We start from the raw sequence: 19,316 nt of genomic DNA, 5'->3' as shown, positions 1-19,316 counted from the left end.
TATCCCTCCATATCCCTTTAAATCTTTTCTATCCATGTACGTATCCACATGTTCTTTAAATGCTGTAATTCTACTGCTTCCTCTGGCACCTTGTTTCATAGAAGCACAGTGCTTTGTGTGAAAAGTTTGCCTCTCAGGTCCCCTTTAAATCCTTCCCCTCTCACCTTAAACCTATTCCCTCTAGTTCTAGACTCCCCTACCCTGGAGAAAAGAGTGGTGGAGTTTGTGGGTTTGCGAGGAGCTGTCGGAGTAGCCTAGGTAGATGGTACACACTGCAGCTCCACTCTGCACTGCAGGCACGCTAGCGTAGCGGTGAGCATAACGCTAGTACAGCGCCAGAGACCCGGGTTCAATTCCCACCGCTGTCTGTAAGGAGTTTGTACGTTCTCCCCGTGACTGCGTGGGTTTCCTCCGGGTGCTCCGGTTTCCTCCCACATTCCAAAGACGTACGGGTTAGGAAGTTGTGGGCCTGCTATTTTGGCACCGAAAGTGTGGCGACACTTGTGGGCTGCCCTCAGAATGCTCTACACAAAAGATGCATTTCACTCTGTGTTTCGATGTACATGTGACTAATAAAGAGATCTTATCTTGGTGGAGCGATTGGATGATCAGGGTCGTGGAGGGATCACCAGTCAAAGAGACCAGGATGCTGTTGAGATTTATTGAGAGTTGTTTGAGCTGCACTCATCCAGGCTGGTGGAGAATAGTTTATCAGGCTTTGGACGTGTGCATTCTGTTTACACCTAAATTTAGGTAAAGATGATAATTATTTTTAACTAAATTTGAGTAAAAATTGAAATACCTCCATGTGTAATTGGTCTAATAACCACTAGATGGCAGTCACATCCCATCCTATATTCTGATCTCTGCCAATAGCTTGACAAAAATTCTGCAGTGTTTCACTGCAGGGAAGGTCACCACTTTTTCTAAATATTACGGTCCATCGGAAGAACTGTACTTCCATTGTGACTAAGTTCTTAAAAAGGATAAGAATGAAGGTGGCATTCATTTAACAAATGGATGCCCACTTTGGCAGCAGGTATCTTTGGGTGATTTCACACCACAGTACAATTTTAATAAGACTACCCCCCCCCCCCCCCCCCCCCCCCCCCCAATCAGGCTGCTCTTTAGCTGGTGGATCCTTGGGGAACTAGTGGCTAGGTGCAGTGTGCCTCTTGGTTCATTCCCACTTTCCGCACCTTGGCACTGCAGCGTGGAATTATGGGATGTGGCGAAGGTTGGGTGTCACTACAGCTGATGTCTTGCTTCACCTCTGGGCTTGGCACTCAGTCCAGTGGTTGCACTGAGCTGGGAGGCTGGATACATTTCCTGTCTGAACCCTCCCAGGCAAGGCTGGGGCGTCAAATACGGGCTCATTCACCGCAGATGCTGGAAAACTGACTGTAACAGAAAAAGCTGAAAGGTGCTATAGAAATGCATATCTTAATTAGGAGGTGGGGTTTATTAAATCTGTACCTCAGTGAGTCTTCCCGTTACCATTTTGCTGAATTTTAGTCGATTTTTCACTAGTGACGTGGCAAAAGCTGCTGCAATTAATTTTCTTTCCATGAAGAGAGTGATATGAAGTTAATTGCCTTGACTTGTGCACCATTGGTATGGGTTAGTGAGCACTAAAGGAAGCTCCCACAATAACACAGTGGAGATGGAAACTTGAAACCAGCTGAAGGTGAGGTTGCCAGAAGTCACTTTGTTTTGGGATGCACTTTGTATGAAATCACGCTAAAAACATAATGATGGTGCTGGGGTGGGTAATATTAGACTCGCTTCCGGTAACTACTTTGTGAGTGACTCTTGCCCTAATGGAATCTTCCTCTTGTGAAGGTTTAGCTTTATTTTATGTGGAGGATTTAACAGAGGATGTAAGCAGTTCAAAGTAACTTTATTAAAGCACAGCTCAGGAAAATTGAGAGAGAAAGTAAGTGTCTGTGTTTTTTGGAGAGATAAAAATCTTTGTATTTAACAGAAATTGTTGCAAACTCCACAGTTTTAACATCTTGTAGAATGAAGAATAAATATTTATACAGGTTAATGTCACAGAGTCACCAAGAGATTCAGCTTTGAAACAGGCCCTTTGGCCCACCCAGTCTGTGCTGACCATTGAGCACTCATTGATACAAATCCCACATTATTGTCCCCACATTCCCATCAACTTGCCCCAGTTTCTACCACTTACCTACACACAGTTTACGGTGACCAATTAACCTGCTAATCCACATGTCTTTGGGATGTGGGAGGAAACTGGAGGAAACTCAATGGTCACGGGAAGAACATACAAATTCCACACAGACAGCACCAGAGGTCAAAGTCAAAGTCGAGTTTATTGTCACATGCACAAATTCACGTTTGCACAGGTGCAACGAAAAACCTATGTAAGCAGCATTCATAAGAAAAACATAAATTAAACAAGTTAAACACAATTTTTACAAGAAAGAACACAATTAGAACCGAAAAAACAAATTCTGTTTTATTGCAAAGTGATCAAAGTGGTCATAGTGTGGTGATTAGGGGTGTGCTGGTTGGTTTAAGGACCAAATGGTTGAAGGGAAGTAGCTGTTCTCGAACCTGGTGGTGTGGGGCTTCAGGCTTCTCTACCTCCTGCCCGATGGAAGCTGTGAGAAGAATGCATGGCCTGGATGGTGGGGATATTTGATGATGGATGTTGCCTTATTGAGGCAGTGCCTCCTGTCGACACTACTGATGGTGGGAATAAGTCTGGGTGGCTGGAGTCCTTTCAGTTGCATCATTGTGCCATCTACAGTAGTTTAATCATTAGGAACTATAGGTGTTTTACAGCTGCCAATAAATCCAGTAGAGGATTTAGGTGAAAGTTGTTTGCACAGAATATGATTGGAATGTGAGATTCTCTGGACCTGAACAGCAGCGATTATGGGGGAGAGGAAAGGCTGGTGGGGTGAGGTATAATAGGATAGTACAGGGCTTGTGTAGAACATTAAACATTGTTGTGCATCTATGGGCTGAATGGCCTGTTTCTGCACAATATAATTCTAGGAATGAGTTTGGCTAAGTAAGGAACTTTGATCTAAACTCAGTGAGAACCGAGGGTGTATTCGAAGCCAGGTTCACAAGAGTTCTCTCTTATTCATTCAAGGGATGTGGGCTTCGCATTCGGAGCCAGCATTTAATTGCCCATCCTTAGTTGCCCTTGAGAAGGTGGCAGTGAGCTGCCTTCTCGAACCGCTGCAGTCCTTGTGGTGTGGGTATTCCCGCAATGCCGTTAGGGAGAGAGTTCCAGGATCTTGGCCCAGCGGTGGTGAAGGAACAGCGATACATTTCCGAGTCAGGATGGTGTGTGGCTCGGAGGGCAACTTCCAGGGGCGGTGTTCCCTTTCCTTTTGCTACCCTTGCCCTTCTGGCTGGTAGAGGTGGTGGGTTTGGAAGGTGCTGTCTGAGGAGTCTTGGTGAGTTGCTGCAGTGCGTCCTGTAGATGGTACAAACTGCTGCTACTGTGTATGGGTGGTGGAGTGAGTGAATGGTTGTGGTTGAGCACAATATAATAACACAATGTGGAGTGAGAGAGAGACAAGATAGGTTGTGTGTGAAACTTGGAGAACATCTCATATAGTCCATTAACCATAACTCATTGAGAGTCCTTATACCCTCTTCGTTACAGATGAAGAACACAAAGTGGGTGTTTTACACAAGAGGAGGAATCTTCTTGCTGCCTTCTGTAAGCTGATTGTGTTCAGTGTGGTGGAGATGGAGATCGCTGCCGACATCTTCAAACAGTACATCAAGGTAAAGACTTGCATCTTATTAACTCATTATGTGATGTGGGTGCCACTGGCAAGGCTAACAATTACCAAACGACCCGAACTGTCCTCAAGAAGGTGGTGGTGAGCCACTACCTTGGACTGTTGCAGTCTTCCTGGAGAAAGTTATACCGGGCAGGGAGTTCCAGGAATTACACCCAGTGACAGTGAAGGAGTGGTGATGTATTTTCAGGTTGGAGTGGTATTGGAATTGGTTTATTATTGTCAGTTGTGCTCAGCTACAGTGAAAAATTGGTCTTGTATACCGTCCATACAGATCAATCCATTAGATAGTACAGTGAGGTAGCACAAGGTAAAACAATACAGAATGCAGAATTAAAGTGTCACAGCTACAGAGGAAGTACAGTGCAGGTAGACAATAAGGTGCAAGGTCATAACGAGGTAGATTGTGAGGGCAAGAGTCCACCTTATTGTACTAGGGAACCATTTGATAGTCTTGTGGTTCGTGTTTTCAGACTTTTGTAGCTTCTGCCTGATGGAAGAGAAGAGAGAATGTCCGGGGTGGGTGGGGTCTTTAATTATGCTGGCTGCTTCACCAAGGGAGCAAGAAGTGCAGACAGAGTCCATGGAGGGGAGGCTGGTTTCCGTTACGCGCTGGGTTGTGTCCACAACTCTCTGCAGTTTCTTGCGGTCCTGGGCAGAGCAGTTGCCGTACCAAGCCATGATGCATCCAGATAGGATGCTTTCTATGGTGCATCAGTAAAAGTTGGTGAGTGTCAAAGGGGACATGCTGAATTTATGACTTGGAGAGGAACCTTCAGGAGGTTGTAATCTCATGGCCTGCTATCCTTGACCAACTGGCACTATGGAAGGGGCCTAACCAAATAACTACACTGCATTTTGAAGATGGTGTTTCTGTATTAATTCATATTGTATAATAAACCACAGTGAAACTTTGTGCATTGGAAATGTTTCTAGTGGAGACATTGAAGGGAAGATCAGTGGCAGACATTTATTAGTCTCGTATCCAGCGCCATTGTTCCAATGTTCCTTCATGGACAGGGGGAGCAAGAAGGAAAATCAAAACAGTGCCAAGAAGTAGAGACACAAGAGACTGCAGATGCTGGAGTCTGGAGCAACACACAATGTGCTGGAGGAACTCAGTGGGTCAGGCAGCGTCTGTGGGGGGTGGAGGGGGTGGGAGGGGGAGGAATTGTCAACGTTTTGGATCGAAACCCTGCATCGGGACTGAGAGTGGAGAGGGGAGACGGCTGGTATAAAGAGGTGAGGGGGACGGGTGAGAGAGGGGCCAGAGGTCACAGATGGACCGAGGAGTGGTGAAGGACGATGGGCGGATGGAATCTACCCCTTCCCCCCCCCCACCCCCTCATCTGGCTCCGTCCTTCAGCCCTCCTTGGTCCACGTGTCACCTTCCAGCCCTTGCCTCACCCCTCCCCTTCCCCTCTCTGTGCCATTTGTCTTCCTCCTCCACTCTCAGCCCTGATGCACGGTTTTAACCCAAAACGTCAACAATTCCTTTCCCCCCCACAGAAGCTGCTCGACCTGCTGAGTTCCTCCAGCAGATTGTTTTTTTTCCCAAGAAGAAGTAATCAAGTTTAACCTTGGTTAACAGTGTAGGGAGAAACGTCGCTACTCTCCTCTCTACCAGACTACATTATAGTTGTGAGTGAGTACAATACTGTCACAGACACCAACAGCAGAGGAACAGGCCCTGCAGCCCACCATGTCCGTCCTGACCACTGTACTTCTCTGTACTAATCCCACTTCCCAGCACTTGGTGCAAAGCCTTCTACGCCGCGACAATTCAATTGCATATGCTTCTTATATGCCATGAGAGTACTTGCCTCCACCACTTCCTCAGGCAGTGCTTTCTAGAATCCACCTACCCTATGTGGAAAGAATTCCCCCCCAAATCCCTTCTATAGATCCTATCTCTCACCGCACAACTGTGCCCACCTGTTTTAGACCCCCCACCATGGGAAAATGATTCTTGCTATCTAATCCTCCATAATTTTGTATACCTCTATAAGATAAGATATCTTTACTAGTTACATGTGCATCGAAACACACAGTGAAATGCATCTTTGCGTAGAGTGTGCTGGGGGCAGCCCGCAAGTGTCGCCACGCTTCCGGCGCCGACATAGCATGCCCACAACTTCCTAATGTGGGAGGAAACCAGAGCGCCCGGAGGAAACCCACGCAGACACAGGGAGAACGTACAAACACCCCTATCAGGACACCCCTTAGCCTCCTTCACTCCAGGGAAACAAACCCAGCCAATCCAAACTCTCTGTTTGAAATGCTCCAATAGGCTTTCTTTTTGCCTCCTCCGTCAGATCCTTCAGTGGAGAGGGTGCAGAAGAGGTTCACCAGGCAACATCCTACAGCCTTCTGCACCCTCTCTACTGAAAGATCTGACAGAGGAGGCAAAGACAAAGCGTACTTTGTTGAATTCTAGACTCGTGCCAGGAAATAGGAAATGACCACCCAATATATTATTGGGCAGGGATGGGTTTGGACACAGCAAAATGGGAAGAGGACCAGGTTCGGAAGCTGCTCAGTCATTCAACAGCATTGTGGCTTTTCCATAATTCAACTTCATTTACTCAACTTTGTGCCTTACCCCTGGACACCCGTCACATATATCAGTCATTCACAATCTTGAAAGCTCCATTGACCCTCAGCATCCCGAAGAGGGAACTATTTTTATTATTCCTGTGAAAAACTCTTCCTGGGTCCCTCTACTATTGACCTCCGTTCCTATGGTCATACCCCTTAGGACTAGATTCCCCCCCACTGGGGGCAGTAGTTATCCGCACCTATTAAGTAATATTTGAAGTGACTCCATCCGATCATCTTTGCACACTCCAGAACGTATACATGTAATACAAGCCCAGCTTCATCATATAACCCTGTAAGTCTTGGCATTATCTTGGTAAGTCTGGACTGGTGTGAACATGGCATCTAGATAGGATTTGACCGTGGCTTTGTACAAGTGAAATCTGCCTTCCAGCCTTCTTGAGATAAAAAAAGGTACCAAATGAAAAAGCAAATTTGAACACTGGCTCATTTGAGATGCAGCATAATTAGATACCAAATAAAATTTCCTTTTTTCGGGCTTACAATGATCCTCGGGGCTAACTCTAGAAAAGGATTCTCCACTGTACTGGGATATCTTTCCTTTTCACACAATGGCCTTGTCCGTGGCTTCATAACTAATTTGGTTGATTTAGTGATAAAATTGGTAAATAATTTGTTTATTATTGACACATGTACTGAAGTACAGTGAAAAACTTTGTTTTGCATGCCTTCCATACAGATTATTTCATCACATCAGTTCATTGAGGTAGTACAAGGGAAAAGCAATAACAGAATGCAGAATATAGTGTTACAGTTACAGAGGAAGTGCAGTGCAGGCAGACAATAAGGTGCAAGGTCATGACGAGGTATCTATGAAAGATAATCTTTCATGGTGAAACCAAGCCACTCAGAATCAGGTTGATGCGGCCCAGAATCCTTTCACCTTGCAATGGGGAGAGAGATGGGCCTTTTGTCTTATTAATTCAGGCTGAGTTGAAATGTGGATTTTCGTTTGTTATTACCCTTATATTAAAAAAGCAATTGGGTGCTATACACACATACAAAGCACCACTCTCAAAATGTGTGTCTGTTTCCCACCAGTATTACATCGACTATGGAGACATCATTAAGGAAACGCTCAGCAGGACCAGACAGATTGATAAAATTCAGTGTGCGAAGACCTTGATTCAGAGCTTAAAGCAGGTGAGAATCTCTTATGAAAGCGTCAGGGATCACCAGACTATGTCTGATGTTTGAAAGAGGCACTGGTTCATTCCCCACTTACAGGATATCCCTAGATCTCAACCACTGGATGTTGGCTTTTCTAATCATTTTCCTTCAAAGTGATATGGGCACTGGCTTATACACGGCACTAGAATCTGAGTTATTTTCTTTACACAATTGTTGTGATCTTATGGGTCGCACCAATGCACAGCAGTTAGTGCTTCTGCCTCAGTGCTCCACAGATCCAGTTTCGATCCTGATCTCAGGTGCTGCTGTCTGTGTGGAGTTTGCACATTCTCTCTGTGACTGCATGGGTTCCTTTCCACAGACGTGCTGGGTTAATTGGCTGCTGTAAATCACCCCTTTAGTGTAGGTTAATGATAAAAGGAATCAAAAGAGGATGGGCATGTGAGAGAGAAAGAGTTGCAGGACTGCGGGGAAATGCACGGTAGTGTAGCGGTTAGCGCGACGCTATTACAATGTCAGCAATCGGGGTTCGATTCCCGTCGCTGTCTGTAAGGAGTTTGTACATTCTCCCGTGTCTGCGTGGGTTTCCTCCGGGTGCTCCGGTTTCCTCCCACATTGCAAAGATGTACGGGTAGGTTAATTTGGGTTTAAAATGGGCGGCATGGACTCGTTGGGCCGGAAGGGCCTGTTACCATGCTGTAAATAAAATTTAAAAAAAACTTTATATTCAAAAAATTTAAAGGAGGAGGGAATGAGACTCTTGGGTTTGCTCAAGGATTGACAGACTTCCTTATGTGGATAAGTTTAAGATTAGATTATCTGGGAGCAGATACAACTGTAAATTGAATATGTAATTAAAAGGGGAAGATAGAATGGCTGTAGAGAAAGAGCAAAGAGTTTACACCAGCCTGATGAGCTGATGGGCTTCTTCTTAGCAAGAAGATTCATGATTCAACTTCCACAACTAGGCTCAGCTGAATTTGTTGCTGGGTTACTTTCTATGGCAAAATCTCTTTAGTCATAAATGTATGCAGTGCTCTCTATTTTGTTCAAATTAATTCTGGAGACGTGAGCATCACTAGACAGGCCAGCATTCATTCTCCGTCAACCACCCATGAGGAGGTGGTGTTGGGAGCTCATGAACTCCAGCATCCCGTCTAGTGAAGGCACTCGCATTAATGCAGCAACTTTCTGATGAGACGGTACAGTTCTTGCATTTTCTTTTTATTTGGGTCCAATTTTAATGGGATTTGCACTTATTACATGTTAACAAAAAAACAGGGTAGATAGTTGGAGTCTTTTACCCAGGGTGGAAATATCAAATGCTAGAGAGCACAGATTTAAGGTTAGAGGGGGAAAGCTCAAAGGAGATTTATAAGGTAAGTTTTTTATGCAGAGAGTGTGTTGTGAGAAATCCACATGGCTGTCACGTGACAGTAACGACACTGACCCCCGCTGACCGGAGGACAGCATTTCTCCTCTGATCGGAAGTGATACTACTGTCAATCAAGGTGCGGCTCCACCCACCCCTCAGGTGTGGGAGTACCTTTTGCCTCTGAACTTGCCTGACCACTGTGAACTTGCCTGACTAGTACCCTTTGCCTCTGAACCTGCCTGACCATTTGCTGTAGCAGGAACCTTTGTCTTTGACTCCCACACCATTGGCTCATTTAAACCACAACAGTGAGGCTCCACCCAGCCTCCTAGCACCATAAAAAGGGCTTCCTCTTTTGACGACCCCAGGAGTAGTGAGACAATGCTGCAGAGATCATTGGTAAGAGTGCATCACCACATGGTCAGGGAGCGTTTCATTCAGACTCAGGGAGCATTAAGGGCCAATGCTAGTGTGGGACAGGCATTGAAGTGTTATATCCTGAAGTTGTACGTTGTTATTGTGGGCTTGTTTGTATCTGTGTTTGTGTGTGTGTGTTTGTGTGTGTGTGTGTGTGTGTGTGTGTGTGTGTATGTGTGTGTGTGTGTGTGTATTTTACCCCAGTTGCGATTTCCCTCTCATGTTCGTGGTATCCTGTGCGTGAGTGAGCGTGTGTCTGTTCCCATCCATTCTGTCCCACATTTGCCTTTGTGATTAATCTAGTTTTGGTCTACAAAGCTCGTGCTCAGAGTCCTTGATCCTTAAGACAGTAAAGAAACATTTCACACAACAGGGTGCCTGGAACGTGCTGCCAGGGGAGGAGGTAGAAGCAGATACGATAGCAATGTTTAAGAGGCATTTAGACAGACATATGAACAGGCAGGGAACAGAAGGATATGGATCATGTGCAGGAAGATGGGATTAGTTAGGTTGGCATCATGTTTGGCACAGACATTATGGGCCAAAGAGCCTGTTCCTGTGCTGTACTGTTCTATGTTCTGTGTTCATGTGAATTACATTAACTAAATGATGGCTGTTTTACCTTTGGTCCAGATACTTGATTGCAACTGAGACTTGCACATGCTTGTTCTTAAATATATCCTTCTTGCTCAGTGCAGTCAATCGTAAAACTCAGCCAGGGCTAGCAATATTTATTTGGAACTTTTATTTATGCTTTTTTTAGTTGAAGATTCTCATAAAAGGCAGCTTGTTGGTTGATTTCCTCATTAAGACTAGAGTTTTGGTTGCTACTTTTAAATTAGCTTTCTTGCAATTGACAGGCAGAACCCCCCCCCCCCACCCCCCGTCCTCCAAAAAAATACTACATTAATTCTATTATTAATTTTGTGTTGAAAGCTTTGACTTTATGTCTTTCTTAATTCATTCCTTGCTACAGCTGTTCAGTGAACTGTTGCAAGCTCAAGGCTCCAATGTAACCAGATGGTCTCAACCGTTCACCAGTATAAAGGATTTGGCCAGACGCTTCTCGCTGACTTTTGGCTTGGACCAGTTGAAGACCAGGGAGGCAATGGCCATGTTGCACAAGTACAACTCTTCCTATTTCTTCTGTCTTGTTAATGAATGTTCATTCTGTCCTTAAGAATTATTTTCATTTTACCATCTTTTTTCCTTGCTGACCCATTTCACATCATCCCTTTTGACAGAAATGGCATTGAATTTGCCTTCAGAGACTTCAATACAAAGGGTAAGAATCAGCCTCCCCCTAACCTGGCCTTCCTGGATATCTTGAGTGAATTTTCCCCAAAGCTGCTGAGAACAGACAAGAGAACAGTGTAAGTAATTATCCCGAGTTTATAAATGGACACCAATTTCCTTTCTCTCTGTTTATGGAATAACATAATCATCCAATTAGTACATAGAATTCACAGCATAGAGGTGGCCCATCCAGTCCATTCTCCTCTCAAGCCAATGTACACCACAGACTTTCCACTATGGTGATTTGTTATTATATGTTTACAGCATCAGGTACAAGTTTATTATCATAGGCATGCATGACCAGGGTATAAATGCCATAAAAATTAACTTTTTGCAGCAGCAGCACAGTACATTACAAACATAAATTACATAAACTTTAATTAACAGAAATTATCATAACTTACACGATGAAATAAACATAATGGCACTGTGCAAATTGAGAGGGAGAGAAAGAAATACTAGTCTGAGGTAGTGTTAGAGTTTTTCAGGTTGGTTCAAGAACCTGGTGAGAGTGGGGAAGAAGCTGTTGTTGAACCTTGAGGTTCAGGCTCCTGTACTTCCTGCCTGATGGCAGCATTGAGAAGTGGGCATGGCCCGGATGGTGGGTGTGTTGTCCCGATTTTGAGTTCCCACTTCCATCCGCTGCAAAGTAACACAGTGCCACAAGGTTGATTTGATAAAGCGCGTTTATTAGCAGTATACTGCGGGAGAATTCTCCTCAAACTCTCATATAGTCTTTATCGGAGGTCTCCGCAGTCCAAAGCAGCAGACAGTAATTTATACAGATATTGTCACGCACACTTAATGAATTCAGCTCCACGAGTTTCGGTCAGGCCTCAGAGAACCAAAGACAGACATCGCACCTATTGTCCAACATAATTGAGTTATAATCAAGAGATTCAAAGACAGGTATCACCCTTATTGTTTAAAACAAGCTTCATCCAGTCTGTTTATTACACCCACCACCCTTATCGTCTAGTATATTGGCCTGTCACCAAGGCCCTGGACACAGCAACTATCACTTAGCTTGAGTCAGTAGCTTGCCTGCTCTTGCTTGCAAGTTATTTTTCCATCAGCTATATGTATAGATGCAGTCAGTCACAGTTTCTTAACCCTTTACTTCCTCAGGTGTCCCTGATGATGGACGTCACCTTCTTGAAACATCGTATTTGTATTTCTTCGTATTTTCTATTTATTTATGTCTCCTTGGCTACCAAGACATTTGCTTCCAACTCATAATTTTGTGGGTGATGTAACTGAAGACTTATTGGACTTAAGATAAAGTCTCATCATTGTTACAAAAGCATATTCAATACATATAAAAGCACAGGGATATAAGTTTGACCTGAGTATTATCTACTTGAAGAGCAACTGGGAAAGAGTAGTGGTGTGGGACTAATTGGTTAGCTCTTTCGAAGAGATGGCATTTGAGTGATGGGTTGAATTGCCTCTTGTTTACTTCTGATGTAAATTCAAGTTTTTTGTTCATGTGTTGGCTTTGCCATTGATTTAGTGAGCTGACTTGCTTCAGTGTAGTTTAGGGATCACACCTCCATTTCAAACAGCCTGTGAATTGTACATTGTGGCAGATCACATCCACCTAAGCCAGTTGTAACATACCACCACTTCGTTGAAACTGACACAGTAATGTTTCCATGGTTGTGTGTGTGTGTGTGTGTGTGTGTGTGTGTGTGTGTGTGTGTGTGTGTGTGTGTGAGAGAGAGAGAGAGAGAGAGAGAGAGAGAGGGAGGGAGAGAGGGAGGGAGGGAGGGAGGGAGGGAGGGAGGGTGGGTGTCTTTGTTCCATTAATTAGGAGAGAGTCTACTTAAGGTCCCCTAGAAATAAGCACAGTATTCTAATCTGTATCACCAAGAGTTTAAATTTGAGGCTACAAATCAAACATGCTTGTCAAGGCAAGTTTTTTGTCTTGTGCACAAATACAGTGAGGTAAAATACAATGAAACACTTGCTTGCTGCAGCTTCACAGGCGCTTAGGTATAGACAAAACACAAATTACAAATTATACATAAACTTATACCATACAGTGGGGAAAAAAAACGATTGTGCCACACAGCAAGACCATAGTGCAAAAAAAAACAAAGATACAATCAGAGACAAGTCCACGGTAGTCCATAGTGTTCCATTGCTGAGGTAAGGCTAGGCAGATAAGTTCAAGACCCTGATGGTTGTAGGAAAGTAGCTGTTCCTGAACTTGGCGGTGTGGGATGTCAGGCTTCTGTACCTCCTGCCCGATGGTAGCAGTGAGAACAAGGCGTGACCTGGATGGAAGGGATCCTTGAAAGATGCCACCTTCTTGCACTTCCTATAGATCCTGGAAGGGCTGTGCCAGTGAAGGACTGGATGACTCCAGTAATTGTTAAGAAATACTGTGGAATACCATGAGTTTTCCAAGCACAACCTCTGTGCCACGCCAGGGGTGCTTTCCTTCACTGTTTCTCTGTAATGGCTTTGACCACCCATTTTCCTCTCAGATTCAATTACCTGGAGAGGTTCATAACCGACCAGATGGCAGTAGAGAGTGGAGATGAATGGCTCCCACTGGCCTCGTACAGACGGTCCTTGTTGGACACCAGGGATGATGATACAACTTCCACAAGTAGCAGTGACAGGAGTCCACCATCCTCAACACAACACAATTCCAGAACAGCATGTCTGAAAAGGAGGCACCAAACGGGTGAGTTGGAAGCACATGTTGAGAAAACAGCTTAAGTGCTCATTGTGTTTTATTTTAATTGAGTCGTAGGGTGTGGATGTCAAAGTCAAGTTTACTGTCATATGCACAAGTACATGTTTGGACAGGTGCAATGAAGAATTTACTTGTGGCAGCATCACGGGCACATAGCATCAGGACAAGCATGTATCACATAAGCATTGACAAGGCTAGCATTTGATACCCATCCCTAACTGGCCTGAGACTGATTCAGAGAATAAGGGGGTATTCTCAGGATAGTTTGAGTAGATTGGACTTCTCTCATTTAAAATAATGAGAGTTGACCTTATTGAAACAGAGGGTAGATGCTGAGAAAATACTTTCCCCCTCTCGCCCCCAAGAGAGCCATGGATGCTGACTCTTTCCCAAGGGGAAGGGGGGATTGGAAGGGAAGGTGTCAACCAACATCAGATCAGCTGTGATCATGTTGAATGGTAGACCTGTCCTTATCTCGAGGTGATGGTGAGCTGCTTAGAGTCATAAAGTCACCTTGGCCCACTCTGTCCATTGCTGACCATCAAGTACCCATCTATACTAATCCCATTTTCCAGCACTCGGCCCATTGCTTTCCATTCCATGGTGCTTCATCTAAATAATTCTTAAATATTGTGACAGTATTAGCCTCCACTGCTCCCTCAGGTAGTGCATTCCCAATATCAATCACCCTTTGGGTGAAAACATTCTTCCCCAAATACCCTCTTAGTCTCCTAGTCCTTACCATAAACCCATGCCCTCTGGCTATAGACCACCCCTGCTAAGGGTAAGAGTCTCTCGTGTCTATCCTATCTATATCATTCATTTTGTCTACCTTAGTCAGGTCACCCCCTTGGCCTTCTCTGCTCCAAGGAATACAAACTCAACCTATCCAGTCGTTCCTTGTAGCTGAAATGCTCCATTCCACACAGTATCCTGGTGAATCTCCTTTGCATCCTCTTCAGTGCAATCACATTCTTCCTACAGTGGTGATCGGAACTGCACACAATACTCCAGCCGATATTTTTATATACTTTGTCTTGGCCAGTGAAAAAAAATATCCCATATTGCCTTCTTCGCCATCTCATCTACCTGTGTTGCTGCATCTGGGGATCCTTGGACTTAGACACAAAGGTCCCTCTGTTCCTCAGTACTTTCTAGGATCCTACCATTCATTGTGCATGTCCTAGCTGATCAATCCTCCTAAGATGCATCAGCAGACAACTTTCAGAATTAAATTTCAGTTTCCATTTCTCTGCCTATCTTACCAACTTGTTGATATCATTCTATAGCTAAAACTACCCTCCTCAATATTAATTTTAGTGTCATCTGCAAACCTACTATTCATCCCTCCTACCTTCCCATCCAGATTGCCATATTACAACATATTGCTGTTTCTTCATCATCACTGGGTCTAAATCCTGGAAATCCCTGCCCTTCAATACTGTGGGAGCACCTTCACCACATGAACCGCAGCACTTCACCACAGTCATCTCTGCAAAGTTGATGTCAGCCAGCCCCACATCCTGTGAATGAATGAATAATAAAAAAATACCTTCTATCTCTCCATTCAATCAGCTTGTTAATTATTGACACCAGAGCAATGATTGGAGCCTTTGAAGTACACCTAGGTTCCAGCAACATCAAAGTTATGGCACGATATCTGTTGGTGATGTTCGAATATTAGTGAGCTGCTCTCAGTATTCCTAGGGGATAATATTTTTAACAACGATATTATTTATACTTGAATCCGTATACTTCTGCCATTTTATCTTACAGGGGACAGCATTAGTAATGTGGGGTTGAATGAGGAGCAGAGGGGAAACCAATTACCCAGCCTCCTGATGTCTCGGTTGACTTCGACGGAGCTCAGAGAAAATGAGAGGCATGTGAGCCAGAGGGGAAGTCATGTAAAGGAAGATCCAATGGACAATGATGGGTTACAGTCACTTTGCAGGTAGATTTACATTTATAACTTGCTTTTTATCCTCTTAATTTATTTCTTCTTTTGCTATCTCTGTTCTGGAGGGTGGGATTAGGTTTCAAGGAGTTGATTTGCCCACAGTACTTTGCCTACAGCTGTTGTTGGGCGGATTGCCAGCAGTTTACTTGCTTTTTACTTCCTCCCCGTCACTCCTGAAATTCTGCATCGTTTTGAGGTATGGTTTGCCTCCTCAGCCAGTGAGACATTGGCCAAGAGCTCAAATCCTCATACTAGAGTCTAACCAATTAAGACTGAGCTGGTCTGCTATTGTCAATTGGGAGTACAAAGAAGCAGCACTGCTTCATAGTGCAGAAAGGGACATTCAACCCTGTCTTCATGCAGAGCCAAAGAAGAGGATTCAGCCTAGTCCTACATTCCAACTTGTATCCAGCTACTGATTGAATATGATGAGCATTTGTTCCTCCATCATCCTTTCAGGCAAAAAGATTCAGACATCCATTGCATTTAGGATGAAGCCATTTTTCCTCAACTTCTCCCATCTGGACTGATTTCCTGGAATGGTGGAGGTGATGACAATCACCCAGCACAGCAAACCCATGTAGGGAGGAAAGCAAGCAGTGTTGCAGCATACTAGATCCAAGTTGGCAGCCAGTGCACAGCCCTGGAACTACCCACCCAAACTTTGGGGCCTTACTACAACACCTAAAATCAGGACTGACAGACTACAGAGCTTTCTAGTTAGCCCATTTACTTATTGCTTTGCAGTGATCAGACATCTTCCTCCAAAGGGTGGATATCTCTAGCTATTCTTTGGTGACAAAAGTCACTTATGTTCGTGAGGGAAAATTGTAGATCAAAATATCCTGACAACCAAAGATAGTCAAGTTAAACACCATCCATTAATATCTCCACATACAGCAATCCCTTTCTCCCGTGATAATTATGGTTCATTGCAAGGACTTAAGGTGAGTGTTGATAGCGATAAAATCTTTAATTGTTCAAAGGTTATAAGATGTTCACTGGCATAGCAAACAATCAGTTTGTCCCACCTGGTTATTTCCGTTCTTACAGATAACATGGGGGAGTATATTGACATTCATCACAACCTCTAGTACATCATAGCCCATAATGGTAAAAATGGTAGAGCTGCAAATATTTCTTGCCTCTATTTACAGCAGGATTTCAAAACACAAGGTTACCATCATCACTGCATAATGTCTCGATGTAGCTCATACTCTTTTTAACTTTACTTAAGCCTTCACTTGTGTTTCTTATTTATTTTGATAGTAATATGCTCTGAATATTTTGGTCCTTCTGCTCAGATAACAACAGGACAAAGAGGATATCTTTTATAAGGTGGGGCCAGGGTTGCTGTGGGGATAAACTTTTGATGAAGTAATCTGGTTGATAGATTAATGAGGGCAGTTAGAGAGAAAGAGAATGCGTACAAAGGAACATGATATCTGCAAAATGCAGAGCTATAGGGAATGCTCAGTAGGTACAGGCCATTCCAGTACAGAGAAAAAAGCTGAGCCAATATTACAGATCGATCACATTCAGCAGAACTGGCCAGTTCTGTTACAAAGAAAGCAAATTGCCTGAAGCTGATGAATTGTGATCAAGTCCGAAAGGTTGCAGCTTGCCCCAATGAAAGATGAGGTGTTGGTCATCAAGCTTGCATTGGGCCTTGTTGTAACAATGCAAGAGGCCACAGACAGACAGATCAGAGTGGGAGGGTAAGTTAAACTGGCAGATAAACAGGAAGCTCGGGGTCATTTCTGTAGACCGAATGCATGTGTTCCGCAAAGCGAACAGCCAACCTGTGTTTGATTTCTCCAATGTAAAGGAGGCCACATTGTGAACACCAAATGCAATACACTAAATTGGTTGAAGTGCAATTGCTGCTTTACCTGGAATGACTGTTTGGGTAGCTGGATGGTGGGAAGGGTCAAGGTAAAAGGATAGATCAAGGTAAGAGGATAGAACATAGAACAGTACAGCACAGAACAGGCCCTTCGGCCCACAATGTTGTGCTGACATAGCTACCTACAGAATGCCCATATCCCTCTATTTAGGTGTTATATCTTCTACAGGTGCATGGTAAAGTGCCATGAGAAGGGGAATGGTCGGTAATTGGTATATTGTTGTCACATGTACCAAGATACAGTGAAAAGCTTTGTTTGCATGCCATCCAGATGGATTGATCCGAACATAAGTACATTGAGGTAGTACAAAAGTATAAACAACAACTAAATGCAGAATATAGTATTACAGCTACAGAGAAAGTGCAGTGCACGTAGACAAATAAGGTGCAAGGACCATGACGAGGTAGATTCTGAGATCAAGAGTTCATCCTTATCACACAAGTGGTCCATTTAGGAGTCTTATAACAGTGGGATAGAAGCTGTCCTTGAGATGGAAACAGAAGAGCTGAAAAGTCCATATAATGTTGTTGAAATTGTATGAACTTCTGCTTTCTCCTTTAGTGAGTATGGGACCACAACAATGGGAATCACAGATAGGACAATAGCAGAAGATGCAGCTAAATCACCCGAGAGCGACCTTGATGATTTGAATGAAATATTGGACATTGATAATGACTGACATGGATCTGGTGAGTCTTAAAATGAGTCTGTCTTATATTAATTACTTTCCCCTGAAGCATTGGAAATGCTGATCAAAAAGATACTGCAGATATTCTGAAGTAAAACTAATATTTACTTTTATAATAAAATCAGTGTACATCACAATTTTTTGAAAAGATTGCAATATCTCTTCCTGCAGTAAGAGCTGTAAATAATAGTTTGATTATTACTGTCAGATTGAAATCTAAAATATCTTTGAACATGTTTCACTTTAATCTTTGTGCTCAAAGATGAACAAAGTGCTTTGGTGAATTTAGAGTGGCACAGCTAGTAGGGTTCCTGCCTCACAACTCCAGTGACCCTGGTTCAATCCCGACCCCCAGTGCTGTTGGTGTGGAGTTTGCATGTTCTCACTGTGACCACATGGGTTTCCTGCAGGTACTCCACTTTCCTCCGACATTTAGAAGGTGTGTGCTATGGGTGGTTAATTGTCTACTGGAAATTACTTGTAGGTCAGTAGTAGAATCTGTGGGGAGATGACGGGAATGTGGGGTGAAATAAAATTGGATCACTGAAGAATTAGTGCAAACAGGTGTTTGATGGTTGTCCTGGACTTGGTGGGCTGACGGACCTGTTTCCATGCTGTGTGACTATGACACACTGTTCCAATATTTTGTACGAGATGTCAAACTGAGGTCCTCTCTACTCTCGTGTGGTGTACAGAAAAGATCTAAGGGTACAATGTTGCAGAAGAGCAAGTTGTCCTGCCCAATATTTAAACCTCAACCAAAAATCACAAAAACAGGTTCTCCAGTCACTATCAGGAGCTTACTGTGTGGAAATTGGCTGCAATGTTTCTCATGTTTTAACAGTGACCATACTTAAAGACCTTTCTGTAAAGCGATTTGAGATGTCACAACTTGAAAGGCATCTATAACAATTTTTTTTGATAAAATACAAACTACTTAGTTCCTAAGGCTTGTATTATAGAAAAGATCAAGACTTTAACAGTTCAATGTCAATAAAAATGCTGTACTATTGTTATTTTCATAGATGCCAGTGAGGGGACTATCTCAAGGTCAAGGCACTATCGGCGTCAACATTTCCAATTGTGAACTGTTGAAGACACGGCTCTTTTAAAAGAATTTACATTATAAACATTTTGAGAATCAGAGACCAATGTAAAACAGTTGGTGGTAATGTTGCAGTACCTAGGAGCTAAACAGAAGAAAGTTACCTTGCAAAAAAAAACCCTTGCAGAAGAACATCACCCTTGGCTGGGATAGTTCTTTAGAGGACATTAATTTCTGCAGCTTACACTGTAAGATCTTATTTCTCCCTCTCAAAAGTGTTTGAAAATGGTTAGTGTACAGTGGCATGCAAAAGTTTGGGCACCCCTGGTCAAAATTTCTGTTACTGTGAATAGCTAAGCGAGTAAAAGATGACCTGA

General features: G+C 43.6%; 1 protein-coding gene across 2 annotated transcripts in view; it reads left to right on the top strand.

Moving 5' to 3' along the window:
- Nucleotides 1–19,316, top strand: part of LOC127575649 (cohesin subunit SA-2-like) — a 97,742-nt gene extending 78,426 nt beyond the window's left edge. For both annotated transcript variants that reach the window (XM_052025532.1, XM_052025531.1), the window contains exons 26-33: nt 3,653–3,777; nt 7,455–7,556; nt 10,313–10,461; nt 10,581–10,709; nt 13,125–13,327; nt 15,116–15,293; nt 17,768–17,895; nt 18,920–19,316. In XM_052025532.1, the coding sequence (XP_051881492.1) occupies nt 3,653–3,777; nt 7,455–7,556; nt 10,313–10,461; nt 10,581–10,709; nt 13,125–13,327; nt 15,116–15,293; nt 17,768–17,885 (1,004 nt within the window). In that variant the 3' untranslated portion in view covers nt 17,886–17,895; nt 18,920–19,316. The remainder of the gene's footprint in view (nt 1–3,652; nt 3,778–7,454; nt 7,557–10,312; nt 10,462–10,580; nt 10,710–13,124; nt 13,328–15,115; nt 15,294–17,767; nt 17,896–18,919) is intronic.

This window comes from Pristis pectinata, chromosome 11 (assembly GCF_009764475.1).
Source record: "Pristis pectinata isolate sPriPec2 chromosome 11, sPriPec2.1.pri, whole genome shotgun sequence".
NCBI classification, from domain to species: Eukaryota; Metazoa; Chordata; class Chondrichthyes; order Rhinopristiformes; family Pristidae; genus Pristis; species Pristis pectinata.
Note: the sequence above shows the minus strand (reverse complement) of the source record. Positions and strands in the feature narration are given on the sequence as shown.